Source organism: Pelecanus crispus, chromosome 1, assembly GCF_030463565.1.
Source record: "Pelecanus crispus isolate bPelCri1 chromosome 1, bPelCri1.pri, whole genome shotgun sequence".
Classification (NCBI taxonomy): Eukaryota; Metazoa; Chordata; class Aves; order Pelecaniformes; family Pelecanidae; genus Pelecanus; species Pelecanus crispus.
In genome coordinates, this window is record NC_134643.1 from 10,725,303 (window position 1) to 10,746,826 (window position 21,524).

The following is a 21,524-nucleotide window of genomic DNA, read 5'->3' on the forward strand; positions in this document are numbered from 1 at the left end:
AGTATCCAACTACAAAAATAATCATGTACACACAGTGTATTTAATATTAAGTTACAGAGGTATTTATGTTTCAAGAAAAATATTTCTTACCTTATTGTAAACTTTTATAGATATTTAAAAATAAAACTGGAATATTTTACTTGAAAACTGTTCAAATGATAACAGAAACTCGATTAAACTTTATAAGATACAATTAAAAAGGTATATACAGTATGATGAGTCAAGTATAAAGACAACTGCAATGTCCCGCACCTGGGACACCATAACCAAAGAGCCCAGTACAGACTAGGATCTGTGTGGCTGGGGAGCAGCCTTGCTGAAAGGGACCTGGAGGTCCCGGTGGACAGCCAGCTGAACATGAGTCAGCAGTCAGCAAGGAAGGCAAATTGGATCCTGGGCAGCATCCTCAGGGGCATTGCTAGCAGAGACAGAGATGCGATCATCCCACTCAGTGCTTGTCAGGCCTCACCTGGATTACTGTGTCCAGTTCTGGTCCCCACAATTCAAGAAAGATGTAGACCCTGGAGAGGGTCCAAAGGAGGACCACAAAGATGATCAAAATGCTGAAGACCCCACCCTATAAGGAAAGACTGAAGGAATTAGGTCTTTTCTCCCTGGAGAAGAGAAAGGGGGAACTCATCACATTATTCCAGTACTTAAAAGGGTAGCTACAAAGAGGACAGAGGTGCTCTCTTCACAAGGAGCCACATGGAGAAGACAAAGTACAATAGGTACAAGTTGCACCAGGAGATAATAAAGAAATTTTCTACAGTGAGAACAATCAATCACTGAAACAACCTCCCCAACATGGTTGAGTCTCCATCACTGGAGGTTTTAAATAAGTAACAGGACAGGATGTTAGATAATCTCATCTAGGCTCTCTTTCCCATGAAAGGTTGGACCAGATGATCTTTAGAAGTCCCTTCCAACCTGGGCTGTTCTAGGATTCTATAATTCTGTTCTGTGAGTCTTTCACATGAAAAGTAGTGGAAAAGCTGGATGGACGTGATCAGACTGCCAACTGAATGATTTTCTATGTTTGTTTTTTTTCCCCTCAGATCCATTGGCCTAGTACACCTCTGCAGGCAGAAGAATGCATAATTAAAGGAAGAGATGCAGTAAGTATCATTAGTTACAAATCAAATATACTTTGTACCAGTGGCTGGTCCAAAACAAGGATTCAGGCATCCCTAAACTTCAGAGAGATCAAAGCACATATATAATTCTAAGTGTTGCAGCTTAAAAATGTGTAACTACTGTGAACACACTAAATTATTAGTTTAATTGCTTTCAAACCAGCTCATAAATGGGCAATGAACAATTTTTATCATCTGAACTTTCTCTTAATTCTTTTTCTGGTGATATGAAAGAATATACTTTAATAATTGTCCTTTCCCATTTCTATTTCCCTTTCTTTCTGTACACATAGGATACCTTCTCCATTCAAACTTTTTTACACTCTAATTTATATTTAAAATTCACATTCTCTAGAATACTTTCAAAAAAGCAGTTAAATTATTAGTTATTATAAAATACACTCTAAATTGTTTTGCTCTATAGATTTTATGGTATATTAATAAAAATATTCTGGTTTAATGAGCCCTGAAACCATTCTCTTCTTGTGATCCAGTACTTTGACTGTATTCAGTTCCCAGGAAAAGACCTGAAAGCTCACTGACATACAGCAGCTGATATCATTGGCACCACAGGAGGAATGTTCTTCTGGATGGGACCTCTCTTTAATTTTGCAGTGCACCAAGCTCATTATCTGCACCTCATAAACACACAGCAAGTACAAGACCTAATAAATCCCACAGCTAAGAGAGCTCACACTGTACCAAAGGATTTGAAAATTATGATAGTTTTACAGCAATAGTGACAGGAATGTAGGACATAGAAGTGCACATGCACAGTTTTCCCACACAAACACAGCAAACAGGCAGCCTTGATGATGACCACAACATATTCCCAGTGAAGATTAGGAATCTATAAAGATTCCTGTTGAAGCACAAGCATGAGAACTGTCCACATCAAGGAAATTAATGAAACAGATTGGAAAATAATAATAATAATAATAATAATAATAATAATAATAATAATAATAATACTTAAAAAAAACCCCATGACACTTTACTCCTTACACTCACCTGGACTAGAACTGATCCTTTTTGTGGTATCTTAAAAGTTCAATACATTTTTCTGGGTGCTTTTGTACCCTTAAGAATTTCAGGTGGCTTTGGTTGAAAATGGTGTTTTTCTACATTATCCAAACTTTGTCATATTAAATGAATCCAAAACCTAAATTCTTTGAACTTTATTTAATACTACCTCTCAGCACAGGCTGTTATTACAGCTAAAGCTCTGTCATCTTTCCTTCACCACTACATGATGGGATTTATTTTCCGATACTTTCACAATATTCTTTGGGTTAAATAAATACAGAAATAGGTACTATTTTTCCAATGTAATGTAAAAATATCCCCCATCAGACTCATGAGATTCCTTAAAATTCAAAATATTTTACAATCCAGCCTGTTATTTTAAGTCTTCAGATCTGCATTGTAATGAATGTGATAATTTAAAGAAATTCATGTTTCCCACATCTCTCTGTACTGTGCAAGTTAGGTGTCTCTATTTTTTAAAAGAAAATCACAGAATTTTTAAATAATCACAAAACTCCAGAACTGGAGTCTTTAAGAAAAAAATGTTAAAATTATAAAAGCTGGAAATATTGTAATACCAAACAATACCAAACAATATTCTAATCCTCACATGAGACCTAATTAAGTGTGGGACTATGTGAATGAGTAAGACTAATTAATTCCAGGGAAACCTTAGTAATTGTCACTAGCATGTTCAGTATTCAGTAAGCTAAATTCCTCAGCCTGAAAGGAATCTAAATTAGAATCAAAAACTTCCCTATTACTTTTCTTCTTCATTTTTTTGTAGCCATAGACCAATATTGGCTTAATGGCATTATGTCTTAAAATCAATCTTTTGCCATTTCTAATTTCTGAATGCTATTTTTCACACTGTAAAGTCTCAGAAAAAAATCACTCATCAGTGTTCTTTCAAACCTTTGTGCTTATTTCCATTCTGTTTCTTTCTTTATTTTCTTTTGCAAAAGATCTATTACTCAGTGCATAATTGATATTTAATAGAACTGAAAATGTTGTAATAAGCGTCTCAGTGCTGAGGTACTTCCTGTGTTCTCTGCTACCTCTTCCTATATAACAGAACAGGCCACTTTTACAAGCTCTTACAACCTTTAAAAGTTATCAGTTCATCTTGTAGCAGTAAAACTGCAAGTATTGGAGTCACAAACACAGTTTCAGAGAGCGTGTAACAGACTTAATAGGACAGTTAGAAAAGCCTTGTCTTAACAACACATGCATCATCTTAAACTCAGGCCACAATTTCCTGATCCGGATCAAGCCAAAGAAAAAATCTTTCTGCTCTCATCCCGTGTGCCAGGAAACACACCTGTTGGCCTGTGATGTGAGAGTTTTTGATCCTTTCAATTATTTTGTCAGAATTGGAAATCATTCAGATATGGAAATTGAATTCTGTAGTGATGACTAACTCCTTCACACTGAGAAGTTTCAGATGAATAAAATTCCACGGATCTATTAATATGACTATGGAGCCTCCTGAAGAAAACCACAACATTTAATTAATTAATATAGTAGGAAGAAAACTTATTTTAATGTTCCCTTCGCTGATGCATCTCTTCCTTGTTGTGTGTACAAGATATTATTAGTGGGGTCAGCAGCAATGCCTAGTTGCCTGACACTTCCCAGAGCAGCACCTTTTTTTTCTTGTTTTTATAAATGATAAATGTAGCCATTTAGAATGACTTTTTTCTATATTTGGTATCTGCCTCATCCTGTTTTTTCTGCAGAAAATTTCAGGCATTTCTATGAAGGCACACAGGAGAAAAAAATGTGTAATTTTTTCCCATTTAAAAAAAATCCTAAGATCTCTCTTCCTCCATGGTGCTTTTGAGACAAAGACCAAGAGCTGCAGACATATGTGGATAAAAAAGGAAACCATGGAGTAAAGTCCAGACCACCACTGAGAGAGAACAGAGAGGATAAGTCAGGCAGGTCATACTTGGAGGGGAGGGAGAATGAGCAACAGCACCAGTGCCCAGTAAAGCATCTATTTAAAAACCACAAAGCATCATAAAATTTTTATGTATTACCATTCTGCAACCACCAGTCATCAAATGTTTGTGAAATGCACATACAAAGTGGGCACCTCTGTATTTGAGCACTGATCTATGTATGGAGGATCACATCCTACTAATCGCAACTCATTCTTCTCTCAATTTGTCTGACAGTTCAAGTAGCAGGTTTTTTCCAGTGAGTCTAAAAAATTTTGTCCAAGTGAGAGACTATGTGGATGCCAACTGAAGGAAGACCTGTATTCTTTTTAGTTTCCTTTTTAAAAAAGTAATAAATGAGTTAAAATTCCAAAAGTAAGATATTCAAGGTTGATTTGTCCTTTGCATATACATAATATTTAATTACACAACAGGTTACCTGTCTGTGTAGGTTACCTGCTTCTTTCAATTAGCATGATATATCTTTACGGTGAACAGTTAATGTAACAAAGGAGATTTTTTCCTTATGATCCTTATTTATTTGTTGGTGCAGTTGGCAGACTTACACTGCATGACACAAGGGTTTGAAGAAAGAAGATGGTTTCTTAGTTTTGAACCTAATGTGGATTTGCAAGAGCTGAGTTCTGCACATAGCCCTGCTGCAGACTCATTCTCTGTGACATTAAGTTCTTACAGATGGTCAATAAGACCCAGGATTGTTTTCTGATAAACATAACAGTCTGAAAACTAGAGTAGTCATCAGTGAAGGACAGAAAATTTTCAAAAAGAAAATTTCTCCACTCTGTTTTACACATTCATTTTAGGATAGAGTTAATTGCCCTTTGGAGATGTCTGGCCTTCTTTGTTGACTACTGAAAAAGCCTAGGAGAATATCATAAATTGCATGTCTAAACTTTAGAACAGCTAAAGTTAGCTAAAATTAATCTCATTATAATTGTCTCTTTAAACTTAGTGTGACTGTCTTAAATCCCAGGGTCTGAGTTGCAAAAATGTTGAGCAATGAATGGAAATGAACAGAAATTTTGCTCCAAACATAGAAGGTATTGCAAAATGTTAAATACTCAGTAAAACCAAGTCCCAGGAGTGCCAAAATCAATGGATAGTTTTATCTCATTGTCTCCATTTCTAATTTAGTGCAGGAAGGATAATGACCCCACATCTCAAAGGGATCTTTGAAAATTTTTTAATTGTAATATTTATGAAGCTGCAAATACACTAATGAGTCCCAGAGTATTGCCCTGAGGGAAATTAATAATTTCTTCTTCAAAGGAGAGTTTGAACAGTGGGAACAGATAAAGCATGAGGCTATACAATATAAAAAAATATTGATTAGCAATTAATTACACAAGAAATTAGTGGTGCAATGGTCTTATGGGGAAAAAATTAAGAAAAAAGTGTTACTTTTCTTGAAATAAAGTTTATTGAACTTGAGAGAGAAGCTATTTGTTGACTATTGACATCTCATGCTCTGAGTCTAATGTCTAGTGCATCTAGTATTATTAGTAAAAGAAATATTTAGATTTGCAAAATATCTCTGACATTAAAGAAGCACAAAAGTGTGTTTTATAACTTAATAACTCCTAGCTGGTTAAGCACCTAAAAGAAGTTGTGAGAAATCAGTGCTCTAAACTTGTTTTTTTCATGTCAGATTGTCTATCCATGAATTTGGTGGCACTGAGGTACTAGCACAAAGTGGCAGAACTAAGATGTTATATTTAGCAGAATGGAAAGTTTAATTATGCAGAATATCACCTGAGATATTAAAAAAACCCACCAACTTTTTAATATAATGCTAATATTTTCCTATGTTTATTTTTTGTGTAAATTAGGATGAATGTGCAAACTACATCCGTGTCCTTCACCGATACAACAGAACACATCTTTTGGCTTGTGGAACAGGAGCTTTTGATCCGCTCTGTACTTTTATTAGAGCTGGACATCCATCAGAGGTAAGAAATTTGTTTTACAGTAGTGACCCTTTTGGTGTGGATTCCAGCAAAGTCACTATGGTTAAAAATAAATATTTAAATTCAAGCGCTCAGAGTTCTTATACAAACCATATAAGAGACAGATTTACTGATGAAATGTAATGCTGGTCTAAAATTCAGCTTGTGACTAGAGGAACTCATTAATGATTGAAAGTATATTTTGGAGAATTATGCAAAGAACTCCAAGTAATTTTCATCTTAGAATTTTATTACTAGATGAGCTGACATAGCAATTCTTACCAAAGTTTATTAAATATTTTGGGGGTTGTAGCTAAATCTGGGATTTTTTAAATGAAATTATATACCATATAAAAAAATACATATTAATTTGATGGGAGATGAAATACCTTAATAATGTTTTGTTAAATTCAGGTTCTTGATAAATTCAGTGTTGATCGTATCCAGCAAGTGTGTGTTAGCTGCTTAATGACACTTGTAGCTGAGTGAAATAGTATTTCAGAGAAGATCATTAAGTGCAGCATACAATCAATTTTTGTCAACATATTTCTTATGCAAAAAGAGAAACTGCCTGGATTTTTCAGAAATCTGGATCCTTTCTGTCTCAGGTATATTAGATCAGGGTTAAAGAATCAGCAAAAGTACCAAAGTCTCATTGTAAATTAGTGTATAAGCCTCCTTAGGTATTCAAACTAATCCTGATTATATGCAACCTATGTGTTGCTACATGGAGGCCATAATGTTGACTGGTTGATCCTGCTTACACCCTACTTCCTTGCATCCTTGTCTCATTGCACTCCCATTGCCAGTCTAAAAAGCATATGGAGTTTATTAATATATTTTGAAACTCCTCACATTAAAAAGCCTTTCTTCTTGAAAGACTTGTCCCATACCTACAGTATTGTTCATTTCTCTATTGGTCAGAACAACAGGAAAACAGGGGCCAGGGGTTGGAGCTGGTTTAAAATAAATGCTTGGCTTGAATAAATATTAATTGCAGATATAAAGTTTTTTAAAGTGTATTCATATAAATCAATTATTTACTTTTGTAAAAAAAAAATTTGAATAAGCTTTTCTGAGTAAAGATGCATCCCTTTGACAAAACAAACTAGAACCACATCACTAGAAACAATCTCCAAGGATCCAATCCATGCTTGTGCACCTCCAACTACTGTTAAAATCGGAAGCATCTCGGAAGTTAAGACCCCAGCATAGCACTTACATTTCAAGTTATTTGAATTGCAGAAACACTCTGTCTTCTAAAATTGAGGAAGGAAGTAAATAATAAGCAATTTTAAAATAAGGAAACTTAGCATGTCTTCTTTGCTCCTCTCATGAACCCCCTGTCAGGCTTCCTAGCACAGTTTAAAGGAAGCAATGTCTGTATATTTAGGAACGCTATTTAAGAATGCATAAGCAACAGGCTAATAAAAATAGAAACCAAACAAACAAAAAATGAGAAACAGGACTCACATATAAGAATGTGTGGCCCATGATCCCCCCCCCCTTATGTACCAATGTCCTTCCTTCCCTTCTTTTTGTTTATTATTCTCTCTTGTTAAACTGAAGTTCTAAAATTTTTACCCACAGTGAAGTCATGGGAAAATTACCATTTTTTTATTTGTGTAGACCAACAGGAAATATATCTGCTACACTAATAAGTAGCTATATTAGTTCTGTTATCTGAAAAGCTGACCATCAGGATTAAAAAAGACAGGTGCCATATGTATGGTAGGTTAAAAATAACACATGGTATGTGATGGAGTGGGCAAATTATAATCTTGCTTTCTTTGACTGATAAGGACATCGTGTAACTGCAGGAAGTGAAGGGACAAGATCCTTCCTCTGAAAACTGCAGTTCAGTCTCTGCTGATCTCTCTGTTTGGTCAGATATCGTGGTCCAATGACTTCCGATTACTGTCCCCATTTCTTCCACCTCAGCTCTCTTGCCTCTTTCTCACTGTCTGACTGTGATGGAAAGGAGAGTAACAGATAAAAGAGTCTTAAAAAACATAATTATACCATTCCATTTCTAAACAGGAACTATTTTTTTCTTAAACTAGTAAAACTCAGACTTTTTAATGGAAGGGTAAATGCTGGTTTATAATATGCACTTATATGCAGTTAAATGCAGTTCATAATATGCAGCTGGCTGAAGGGAATATTTTTAGATATTGTTGACATTTTTCATGAAATATATTGAACTTCAATATAAGTAAAATCTAACTAAGTAGCACAAGGTGTATTTGGGGCTTATATACATTTGAACAATGACACTTTGCAGACATGTTGAAGTATAAAGGGTGGGGCGTAAAAAGGGAGCCCTTATAGTAGACTTCTATATGTCTAGATACCTAGCTAACACAGCATATGAAGCTAGATTCACTCTTTGGTACAGAACTATGAATCAGCAGTATCAACATAGAGGAAATATTTGCTCTGTGGTCAGGGACATTAACCATAAAGTTAACCATGAGCTGATGGCAAAGGGAAGAGGGGACCCTCTCAGTAAAAACTGCAGGGTTCTTAAATTACAAATGGTATATAAAGACAAACTAGAGATGTAGGCATTTAAGAACATGATAGGGTAGCAGGACTTTTCTACAACCTTATCTCTCGCTGTTTACTGAGCAGGCCAAAGAGAAACAATCTGGTGGAACAAAATATCCATCTGAGGCTCTTGTTCTTGGTGCTCACTAGTTGCAGGAAAATTTATTTTGTTGTTGGCTTGCTACAGAAGTTTACATAACATAATCCGTTTCTGAATAGCCATTTGGTAAGAAAATGAAGCATTACATTTCTTCTTTTGAATAGTGAGAATATCCCAAAGCCATGATCATGATCATAATCATACTGTAAGGCATCCTGACCTAGTATTTAACATGTGTTTGTGAGGTGCGATCCAGCTTATGAAAAGGAGCATTCTGCCTCCTGTATGAAGTCTTACATTCTTATGCAACTACAAATTCATACTTTCTTATCAAAACCAGATTTGAGTTCTGTCTTGCAGAACACTGAGCTCTTGTCAACAAATAGTGAGGCCAAAAGGAGACTTTTGTCTCCAAAAATAGGCAGAATTTATTGCCTCACTGGCAGATCATTACTCATTGGAACTTACTGAAAATCAGAACCTTTAGGTTTCTCAAAAACACAGTAAAAATGTACATTCCCCTAACCAGACTCTCTAGAAAATATTAATTTAACTTACTATGTAGGAATTGAAATGTGCTTTGAAACCTTTCACAAATTGTACTGTGATACATTATATATGTTTAAATGCTACTTTCATGCTTTTCATGGTTTATAGGTTTATTTTGTCTTAATAGATAATTATATTTGAATATGTCCATCACATATAACAAGAAGTAATAAATATTGGATTTATTGAATTCTACTTCAAACCTTTTTTGTACCACCAGAGACTAACCAAATATATTTTTCTAAATCATACCATTTATAAGTTCTATGATACACTATATATCCATTTGAAAGTTTAAATATATAATGCTTTAATGCAGTCATTGTCATTCTATTGTAATACTGGGGTAATCGATATTGATTTGGAATTCCAGGCTGTTCACTTTAGTAAACTGTTGCAGATATTACCTGTCTAAAATGATACAATTATAGTCACTGACAGCAACATGAAGCTTTTTATCTTTTTCTCTCTTTCTAATTACTTTGACTCTGATGACTGTTGCTTTCCCAAATTTAAACATGTCGGCAAATTACCCAATGTTTTTTCTGCTATTTAGAAATAAATTACAAATTGGGAAAAATGGGAATGCTGGTTTTGCAGACAGAACAAACATTGGTGTTTGCAAAAGAGCATATTACAAAATCTTGTCCAAAAAAACATAAGTAAGTTAATTGCCAGCCAGTAAGTGAGTTCATGATCACTGACTTCATGAAATGCTTCCAAATGTCAAAAATCTATGCAGGTCAGAAAAGTCTGGGTTTCTCCAGTTTCTATTTGTTTATCCAGAAATGAAGGAGAGTTCATTTCATTAAAATCAACCTTTCTTTTCTGAAGAAAGCAAGAGTCAGAGACCCTCCACCCCGAATTTCCCATGATGAATTGAATATGCATCCTTCCCTTGTGCTCTGTGAGAAAAAATCTGAGATATGTCTTCAAATCAAATTTAGAAGATGAAGAAAAGTGCAGAAAAAAAAATTTACTCTGCTTCCATTCTCACCAAATTGACATTTGTCACTCCTATTGCCTTTGATACCAACAAGGATGGGGGGAAAAGCATCTGCATCCAGTCTCTTCCTTTTGCATTTATATAAACTCCTCAGTTTGGGTAGTAGAAGATGAGTACTAGAAGTGCTTTCTGTCTCAGTCTGTATTTTTCCACATCTAGCTTGTAGTAAAACAGTACTTCACTACTGTTCTATATAGCTCAAAAATACCCTGGGTGAATTATGATGAACCTCAGATAAATCAGACAAGCTATCTGCAGTCAGGCAATGATTCTGTCTTAATGAGTTATCTATTCAGCAGAGCAACAGGTTTTAGCGGTGCTCCAGAGGCTTTCCAATGATCCAAACTCTCTTATTAACTAACTCACAAAGCACCTTTACAAATTCCAGAGGGGAGTTTCACTAAATATGGCTAAAGTGATTGCTCTGCCTCCATAAGACCTGCAAAATGAGTGAAAATTCCGAAAGAAAGCAATGTGCAGAAATAATATCCTAAGGTTTTGCAAACTATATGGTGACAAGATACTCCTGATTCCTGGAGAGGAAAGCATCTCTGTATGACAAATCCTGTTGAGGGAATGAAAGTTGTGGGAAGAATTATTCTTCCAAAACATGCTATAAATTTTTAATAAGTACATTGAGCTGGCAGAGTACCATTTTCCATGCCTCATCTAACTCAGTAAACTGCCTACAGCTGTATTTCTCCGCCTCAGAAGGCTGACAGACTAAGTCACCCTTTCCACAAAATGCGCTGCTGGTTTCTGGGAGTCTCGCCTAGGTGTTTCTAATCTATTATGCTATTTTCTCTTCAGTTAGCCAGCTGAGATTCTGCTTATCAGGGAACAACAGCTCCAAAGCCTAAGTCTTTAAGGCCCTTTAGAAAGGAATTGCCTTTAGTGAAGCAGCAGGTGTATTTGTTTGCTTGGAGGACAGTTCAGTCAAGTTGGAATTTCTTCTTTCTAATTCATTGGATGTGGGAAGGGGCACTTCTTTTTCTACTTATTCTGTGATTCAAAGCAAAAACAGGGTAAGGTTCAACTCTGCAGTAAGCTTTCCATTTGCCTCTACCCCAAACAAATGTAGGCAACAGGAGTTCCTCAGCTCTTGCTTTAACAAATTGAAGTGAGTTTACATGGAAGTTAAGTGAGAATGTTCCAGTCATATCTCAGTTTAATTTTTACATGACATAATTTTTCTGCTCTTGACCAGCATTTGGCCACGTCATCATTCTTTCATCTTTGTTAAGAAATAAAATTGTATACATATTTATATCTATTTTTTTAGGATATTGTTTCTGACGTATTTTTATAATCAAAACAAACAATGATCTACCCGGCTACTCCCTCTCCATGCTTTTTCCTATTACCTCATCTCCGCTCTCAGTTTGCAGAAGATTAAGGAGGAAGAACATCTGGTTTCACTGACCAAACAGAAGTGGGTGTTGGTCAGTCCTTCATTAGATAGAATGTGTGACAAATTCTTGCCCTGAAAATATTTGCTCAGAGACACAGTATCCCTCTGCATGGATAAAAAACCATCAGTTAGAATGCCATCCACTAAATCTTAGCCTTTTTTTCATCTCACTCTATTTATGGAATTGAATATGCAATGCTAAATACTACAAAATTGCTTATTTATTACAGTCTTCTGCATCTATAGTTCATATGAAACTAGTCATTAAGCTGGGTGATGTTTAAACCAGTATCAAGTGTTCATATATATGAAGTGCTGCCAAGTAAGCAACACAATGCCATAGATATTTTTACCAGAGGGGTTCATTACATCATCTAGTCTGAATACCCACATCACAGCCCATCAGACTGCACCAAAATATCCAAAAGTGTCAAATTTCATTTAGATTAAAGCATTTCAGGTTTTGGAAGTTAAATATGCATACCTTTCAAGAGAGATTAAAATGGTACCTAAAGTTTTAAGAGGCAGGAACATTACCCCTGTGCTCACAGCATACAACAAAAGTGCTGTGCTGCAAAAGGGAAAAAGAAGAAGCTGAAGACCCACGTCAACCCTAACCTGAAGAAGTATTTCTTACTGAACCCATGGCTTATCTGTGTACTCCTAAGAAAATGAGAAAGTACTAGCCAAGCAACACATGAAAAAGATTTTCTGCACTAGCTCAAATAACAACCCAACCTCCGCAACAGGCCGATTTCTGAACCTTCCAAAAAAAAGACAAACATCCTCTTGTGAAACAGGGTGAAAAAGTTCCTTCTGAACCAGTGCATATGGTTATGTGAGAAATTAAAGTTCATGAGTTCTGGCTATAATAATTACTGTAATGAACAGCTGTATATGTGAAGCTCAGTAAGGATAATGAAGAGAGGGTAATTCTGTTCTTCCCATGCTGTGCTAGGAAAGGGATAATGGGTATTGCATAAATAGAAGCAAAGGTCAGAAGGGACCATCAGAACATTTTATGTGGTCAAACACACACTGTATGGATAATTTCTCCCAGGTATTGAACTAAAACATTTTCAGGAAAATATGTAGAGTTATTTTGAAGAATACAGATAGTGGTAACTCCACTATCTCTCTGGTAAGCTGTCCTAATATTTAATTACTTTCAATGTTAGGAAATAGCCACTTACTCAAGGTTAAATTTATCTAACTTCAACTTCCTGTCATTTAACCTTGATATGCCTTTGATAGCAAAGTTGAAAAGTCTCCCACTATCTTTTCTACATCTTTTCTACAAGTAAGTACCTATGCACAAAGATCAAGCCACCTCTTCACTTTTTTTGATAAGCTGAATAAATATAGCTCCTTAAACCTCCTATCACAAGGGTTCCTTAATCATATTTGTGTCCTTCCTGCGACCTCTCTGCAGTATTTTCACATGTTCTGGAAGGGCAGACACTAGAACCAGACATGCTATTTGATCGTATGTATACAGGCAAGGTCACTACCCTACCTCTGTTTGAGATTCCTCTTTTCATAGACTCAAGTGCTAAGTTCTTGGCACAGCATTGCAATGAAAAGTCTCTTTTTAGCATTTTGCACTTCATGCAAAGTTCTTCTCTGGAGCCCAAAGTTATCCCAATTTACACACTTAGTTGAGGCACCTAATCATCAGTCTCATATGGCAAGGTCAAGGAAGAGATTTCTAGAGATGCCTGTCACTGCCAGCTGTAACAAGGCACATGGTATGCCAAAGATCCTAAATGAGGCACCTCAGCCTAATACATGAAAGCAGTCTGAACAAGAATCTGAACCTCCACCTTCTAGGGCATTCTGATATACTTCAGATATAAACTCTGCTCCCTATTCCCAGATAGACCACTTTGGATACGGTTATATTACAATCTGTTTTGTTAACTCCTGACCTTTAACTTGGTATTGAGAGAATTCCATAACCTGAACGCACCCAGAGCTCTCATTAACCTTTTCTCTTCATTATTTATGCAACCTTCCCCCCCGCCCCCCCCCCCAGTCTTTTAGTAAATTTTACTAGGAAAGAAATCATATGATTGTTCAAATCAATGCTAAATTGAAAAATCTTTCTATAAAAACAAAATTTAGGGAAACCTTGAGTAAAGGAGGATTCAATAATGCATACCTAATAACAACTATACTTTAATATATGTCAGCAGTTTCTATTTCTTAATAATTCTGCAATGCACATTGTTTCATCAAATAGCTATGTACTAAGTGAAATGCCCTGGAGAAAGCCAAATATTCTGTATCAGCACAGTTGTTCTTATCAGTCAGTCTTGCACATTGCAACAGACAACAGGTTTGTTTGACAGTACTCTCCATCCATAAAATGAGGCGAATGACATTCATTACTTTTGAATACTGTCTAAATATGGCCTTACGTGAAGTTTAAGTTCAATCTGGCAGATTAGTAGAGAATGGGAATTGATCAGCCGTATGAAATTAATTTTCCATTGTATTAAATCTGCCCTTTGCTAGATTAAAGACAGGTGGACAGGAGAGAATGAATCAATACAGAGGAATAATACTATTATCCCAAAGAGAAAGAAATATTCCGCCTGTGTGGCAATTTGATGGGGGTAGGTAAAATATTCCATCTCTCATCATAATGATTTTTAGATTCCACCACCTTAATTTATAAGACAAAGCATTTTTCTAAGTGAGGGCATCACGTGAAGTCTATGGCATTGTTTGAGGAGTGGACGTGCTCCTCAATAAAATGTTAGTCATCATAATTAAAAACAGCAAAAACTGAACAATGACAGGGTTTAGTTAATATTTTTGCAGGTTTGTAAAATGCACCCTTAATATTTTACAATTCTGTAATTTATGACCGATAGTTATTCTTATCTGACTCAGATCTCTCCAGGAAAATGTTCCAGATTAAAAATTGAACTAAAAAGAAGTATTATTTGCAGTTCGGATGTGCCATCAAGAGGCAGTGGATCCACTCCTCTGCCCTTTCTTCCAAAATGGCCCACTTCAGCATGCCCTGCTGACGCTCTGCAAAAGGACTGTTGGCTAGCTAAGGCTCCGCACTATGGAAACAGACAGAACTTCCCCGGGGTGTCTGCTTTCCTTCTGAAATCCATTCTCAGTGGAATGTAGTTGTTGTCCTCTCCATGCCCAATGCATCTGTCGCTCCATCCATCACCAGAACGTAGACTGTAAGCTCAAACGATATAGCGCTGTATCCTTCCTTTTTTTATTTATTTTTTTTCACAACCTTTGTCCCCAGTTGTTATAATAGAAATCATTAGATGAGAGGACATTTATTTGGTATTTGCTCTGATGTGATCCTCACAAGCTCAACCCAAGTTTTGTCATCAAAATCAAGGAAAAGGGAAAGTCTTGGCTAGTGAGGCTCTGTGTAAAGACTGTGCACCTTCCCACAGAAATCCCTTCACTTTTGTATAGCAATTTTGTAGCATCTTTAGCTCCTCTTTCACCTGGTCATAAAACTGTATCTCCATATACAGCTATTCAAACCTTTTAATTCTAGAGACCCCTTATGTGGTCCCTGGAACTTTCATACATACTATCACATTAGTGCAATATAATCATAATTTATTTTGCTAAAGCTCCTATTCTGTGCCATAGGACCCTAATGAGTTTATGTGTCCAGCTAAGGTCATGCAAGGGTGTGTCTCCTAAACTTCTGACCAAGTCAATCACTTCTGCTTAAACACTCTGAACTGCTAAAGATAAATGTTTGTGACTTCTATATGTAGGGTTGGGGTTTGTTTTCCTATTGCCAGGGTATTTCACATGCATTAAATCAGGGGAATATATTATTTCTGTCACTTTAGGCCAGATATTTTGACACAAGTCACAAATTCCTAATCCTTTAGCAAACCCAGACAGGAGTCTGACATAGCTCCAGATTTTAAAAGTTTTCACATTGGAGCCTAATGTGTCTTAATCATTTAACTGTGGAATAAAATGTATAGACCTGAAAAATACATCTGAATTTTTAGGGAGGATTTAATGTCCGTAATATTTTATGCACTCTCATCCCATAGGACGATTGATCTTTTCAGTATGTCACTGGATAGTAAAGAGGATTGAAACCAGATCCTCAGAAGAAAAACTACCTCCCAAATAATCTTAATTATGTCAAATAGCAAAGAACAGACTATTTCAGCCAGTTCTTTGAGGACTCTATTCCTAATATTGTATCCCCATTTGGCTTGGAAAATAAAATTGAGTGAACATGGAAGGTGTAATTTTCAAAGTTAGTAATCCTCTGACAACAAGCAGAGCAATTTTTTTGCCAGTGCTTAGATAATTTTTTAAAATTAGTATTTGGATATTTTTAAGATATTACATCATGAAATGAAAGGCTCTTTTACTGTTGGAGCATCCTAGTTTTACTCACCCATATATCTGCATGCCTGTGTTATGCTGACTTAAATAAGCCAGTAGGTTGCAACAGGAACTTACTAAAGTATTTGGAACACAGGTTCCTCTATATAAACTCCATGGTATTAATTAATTTTCTATTGGCTTCAGATTTTTAAATTCTTGAATGAGTTAGTTGGATTTATATTTACCTAATATGTGGGATTATAGTTATCAGATACTGCTAATACACATTTTTCTTAGCACCAAATTTTAGTGGGCTGAAATACAAAAGGCTGTATCATGTGAGAGACCTTTTCAGACCTCACCCAGTATGTTATTTTCTGTTGTTACACAAAGACAAAATATTCTACTGTATAGCTTTTTTACCACATGTCTTCTTGATGAGGCAAGTGTACAGATTAAGACAGGTCATGGAGCTGGGAGTTCATTTTGGAGACTTATTTTTTAATTATATATTCTGTTGATTTACAGACGTGTTCTGTGATTTTTCAGATTTTTTTTTAATTGGGAAGTCAAGGTTCATCCTTCCTAAAAGAAGCCTCTGCATAGTGTATTCAGTGTGTCTTTCTATGTAAAAAAAAAAAATGTAAGGACAAGAAAAAAGAAAAGAGGTGAAAAAAATGTTTTGAGGATAAACAGAACAAAAGAATATTTGCAAAAAACTGCAATGTGAATTTATGCTAAAAACATTATAGTACAAAAGAGAATGAAAATCAAGATGAGGTTTATTCTGTGTATTGCACTTCACTTTCTATTGTGGTCACAAAATTTCTCTGGATTCACTGAGTATTCAATTTCTCACATCAGAAAAATATACAGTTACACCAGTGAAATGCTGTACAAATCTTATAGTTGATTCATTTTAGAATATGTTCTTTGGTTCCTCGTGTTAGGCTGCGTGAGTGCGCAGGGGTACATATGGATTTGCAAAATGCCAGACTTCAAAGGTGCAATGTTAAGATTAAACCAGACTTAAAAATTGTATGAATAAATATATATCCAAAAAATGTTTTCTTTGTTTAGAAATAGCACACCTGCTATGTTAAATATTTTTAAATTTTATTTTCTACAGCAAAAAGTCTGTTACTGTCTTGGAGATTTCATAAGTTACATTCATTTCCACGGTGCTAAAGACTGTCGATAAAGCTGCAACTGTGTCCCACTGTGTACCTAACTTGGTGAAGTTTTTAAATCACAGTTTTTTTCAATGTATTACTTCATTGGTTTGTTACTTTGGTTTTAAGATCGTATTAGGAAAAAAAATGGAGTACCTGGAACCAGTAAATCCAAGAACAATATCCCCTATTTCGGGACAAAGGTCTCAGGGTCATTCTCATAAAGAACAAGGGCAAAATTGTACAGAATGCAATGGAAGTGCTCTGTGAGAGGGTCTAACCCTGCAAGAGAAAATTAACCTTACAGCTTTTGTACAGAGGTTCGAGGAAAGCTTCTGGACATGCTGGCTTCAGAGTAGGGACGTGAACATCCCTCTCATATCCTCTCCATTTGCAGCTCTCCCTCTTGCTCCGTGCTTCAGTCTCCAACTCTGATGACCCTGGTTGAAAACCCACTTTACCATGTCACTCGGTCAGCCAGACAGTCCATTAGCATGTCCTTTCCCTGTGAAGTCAGTGTGTCCCAATGTGTCCCATCCCTTCCCAACAGTCGTCTTCCTCAAACAGGGCACTATGAACAAATAAGGTGAATTTTTGATGTTTACATTCCCTTTTTTGATGCTTTAGGAATTACCTGAACAGAAAAAAGAGTGCATCATATGACACTAGAACCACATGGCTTTCTTAAGGTTTTTAAACGAACATTTCTCATCATTTTGCACAAGCAGTGCATCTCTATTTTATGCTTTCCCATTCAATGCACTTTGCATGTGAACCTTCTTATTCATAGTTCTCTTTAAAAAAGTCTCAAATATTTGACCCCTAGTAAATGAAACAACAAACAGCTCTTGCATGTAATGTCATTCTTACTCTAAGTTTGAATAATTATGAGATCTTTAACACTAAGAATGAATACTGTCCAGTGAGTTAGAGTAATAGTGAGTAGTATAGCCAGTGTTAAAAACTATATTCACAAAAATCTGCAGTCTCTCCCCACAATACTCTAAATATGATTTACCATCCCACAATACAAGTAACATGTACTTGTTAAAAAAAAAAAAAAATCCTCCAAAAAGTACCAACCACAAAAAGGCATAGGTCTCCTGGAGAGCAGACCTCGGTTATACTGTTGGAGCACATGCATACACAGTTAAGTATGCAATTAAAGGTTCTGAAATGGCTTAAATTTCCTTTTAAGAAACATTTTACTTTTTTGTTACCTGGAAAATAATAAAAATTGAAACTGAAAAAAAAATCCCCTTACAGAAAATCAAATTATTTTTTCTCATAAAGGTAATATTATAGGAAAACCCAACCAAAGCCTCTATATTTTTAAGTCCCTGATTTAGTGAAAAGATACAGCCATTGTATTAACATTGAGAATAGGCTTAGGTACTTTGCTGCATAGGAATGGAAGTAAGCATATGTTTTAAATTAATCACATACATAAACGTTGTCTTGAACCAGAGCAAAGCAGCACTTGGCATTAGAGAAAGCAATTTTGTGCAACAAAAATTAAATGTAGTCTTTAAATTTTTATGGCTCTGATTGACCTTTTCTTTCATTATTATTTATAGCTTACATTATTCTTCATCGTCTAAAATTATCAGTTCTTATCAAGTTAATGGCAAAATGCTTGATGCCCTTGGAAATATCTTCTATTTCTTTTTAAACAACATTATTATTTTAATAATAGTTGAAAATATATTACGTTTCCTGAGTCATAGGTATCATAAATCAAACCCAGACCCCCATTTCTTTTCCCAAGCTACATGTAGAAATTTGTAATTCCACTCCCAGCCCTCCATATGTGTTTTTGCATAATTTTTACCCTAACCACTGAAAAGTGCCCATAAAATAAATTGCTAAGTTGAATTGCTGTGTTGGATAATCTTTGAGAAAACTGTCAGTTTTCTTCTGACATTTCTCAAGGGATTCCAATGTCACAAACAGCAAGGAGGGTTCGAATTATGGTATTAGCCTTCAAAGCTGATTATTAATGTGTAACGCTTATTTCATTTAAACTGGCATCCCGTGGAAGCTGACACATCTAACACCTGATGTTCAGTTACTTGCCCCAGTGATGGGAATAACTTACTGCAACCATGGAACATTTGGTATGCTGTCCTAAAAGGTGAAGGTGGAAAATCTCTCTTGGAGGAGTCGTTGCTTACATTTTCACTGTCTTTTCAGACAGTTACATGCATCTGCAAGCATTTATGGGATACACATCCTGCTTCATATCAAAACTCGTGAGATCCACTTATAAACTTTTCCAAGTTGTACTGAAATCCAAATTTTTGTCTACCTTCAGTGTTAATGTTAGATTATATATTTAAGCTACAATCCTTATTCAGAAATTCCAGCTGTTAAAATGTAGATAATGAAAGGATACTATGCATACTGCCTAACATTTTTATGCCATGGTCATATAGTTAGCTATTTTAAATGCATTCCTGTCATGAATGTTTAAAGAGATGGGTTTATCTTTACCATTGATTTCATTGATTTTCAGGGGAATTGTTAGCTACAATTAGGTACAACAACACAAAATCCCTCCACATCGTCTGGAAGACTCCCATACCGGCCAAGTATCCCTGGTCTGAGTGTCAGTGCCATTGTACCAGGGGAAGACCTGAGTATGAAATGTGGTTTCTGATGCCCTGGTGGGATCATTTCTTGTTCTACAGCACAAAAATTTCACTTTCTGTTCCTTATGTAGGATGAAATACAAGCCATACACTACAAACCATGAATATGTATGGAAAATACAACTTCAAGTATTCTTTTTAAAATAATTTTGTTTCCACACCTGATCACTTTACCTGTTTTTTTCTGTAATCAGTTTTAAATTTGTTACTTTTTCCTTCCATAGGCAAGTCCATTTTTATTTTACTGCCGGGAAAAGTGAACAGAAAGCATTAAGACTAGAAAAATGGATTAAATCTTAACTTTCAGTTTATCTCTCCATTTCATGCTACATCTTTCTCTTTAAAAAATGTGCGATTTTTTCTTTATTTCACTGATGCATTGATAAATAGTTTATGTGAGAACCCAGAAGAGAAACTTTTTAATGAGTAGCTTTATTTTTAATACCTGATTAGAGAATAAGTAACACCATTCAGATTGTTTTTAGAAATATTTCCTTTACATCATATTTTATGACAATGATGACTTCCTAGTCCTTTTGCGCAGTTTCACAAGGTTTTTCTTTCCCTTTTTTTTCTACTGTTGATCCAAAATGTTATGGTATTTAGTTTTGAAAAATACCTGGTGTGTGATGTTTGAAAAGTATGGAATGGGGCTAAGATTTACACACACAGAGAAATATTTCTTCATTGTTTGACATTTACCCAAGAGCAGAGGGGGAATAGTTACTACTGGTGTGCAACTGAAGCTGATAGAGCAGAAAATAATATTCCTGCACTACCTGTCTCTACCCAGCATGATTATTTTCTGCTGCATCAGCTTTAACATCAGGCTCTAACGTGCCAGGGTTAGGTTAACACAGGAGCTTCTGGAGAGGTAAGATTCTGAATGCCTTGTTACCTCATGGGTTTTAGGACAGTTACTTAAATTTTGTGTGGGTTTTGCTTGTTATTTTTATTTTGGAGTGGTTTTTTTCAGTTCAAGTAGACATGAAACAGATGTCTTATTTTTCCAGTACTGCATTGTGGGTTAAATCCTATTTTTATGGAAACTCTCTAACTAATGGGAATATTACTTTTTGATCAGAAGTTGCAGCAAAATGGCATGTATTATTTAGTTGGATGGGAATGGAAGACAGGTACATCAGCTTGGCTAATGTGGGGATTAAGGAGTGAATAATGCTTTGAAGGGCAAGAGCTTGTGACAAATTCAAGATTAACTGTTTTAAATGAAATGCATAGAGATATTCAATTATTCATCAATGAATAATTGAACTAACAGTTCTACAACTTTTCCACTTTGTCCATATCTTTTTTCTTTCTGTTCTTTTGAAACACTATTTTTTTTATTATTATTATCTTACCAGTTTTCCATCCCTTGCAATGGTCAGTATCTCTTCTGCTTTGCTCCTCGTCTTTTTATGTTTTTTTTCAGGAGAGCATAACTGTCATGAGTGGAGCTACCTGAAGAGAAAAGAATATTAGTTTTGCTTTGGGGGCAATTGCATTTGCTTGCGAAGAGAGAGATTTATAGGTTGTAGGGTGGGATGGGTGGACATAGGTGAATGATCTGAAGGACAGTGGGGAATATACCATTGCAGACAGCAGACACATCATCAGGTTTCTGCATCGCTCAAAAGCAAAACTTTCTAGGGACCTAGCTGCATAT

At 35.6% G+C, this 21,524-nt stretch overlaps 1 protein-coding gene across 1 annotated transcript in view; it reads left to right on the plus strand.

The window, feature by feature from the left end:
- Positions 1–21,524, plus strand: part of SEMA3E (semaphorin 3E) — a 148,547-nt gene that overhangs the window by 85,975 nt on the left and 41,048 nt on the right. Inside the window, exons 3-4 of the mRNA XM_075727810.1 lie at positions 1,059–1,118; positions 5,956–6,075. Of these exons, the coding sequence (XP_075583925.1) occupies positions 1,059–1,118; positions 5,956–6,075 (180 nt within the window). The remainder of the gene's footprint in view (positions 1–1,058; positions 1,119–5,955; positions 6,076–21,524) is intronic.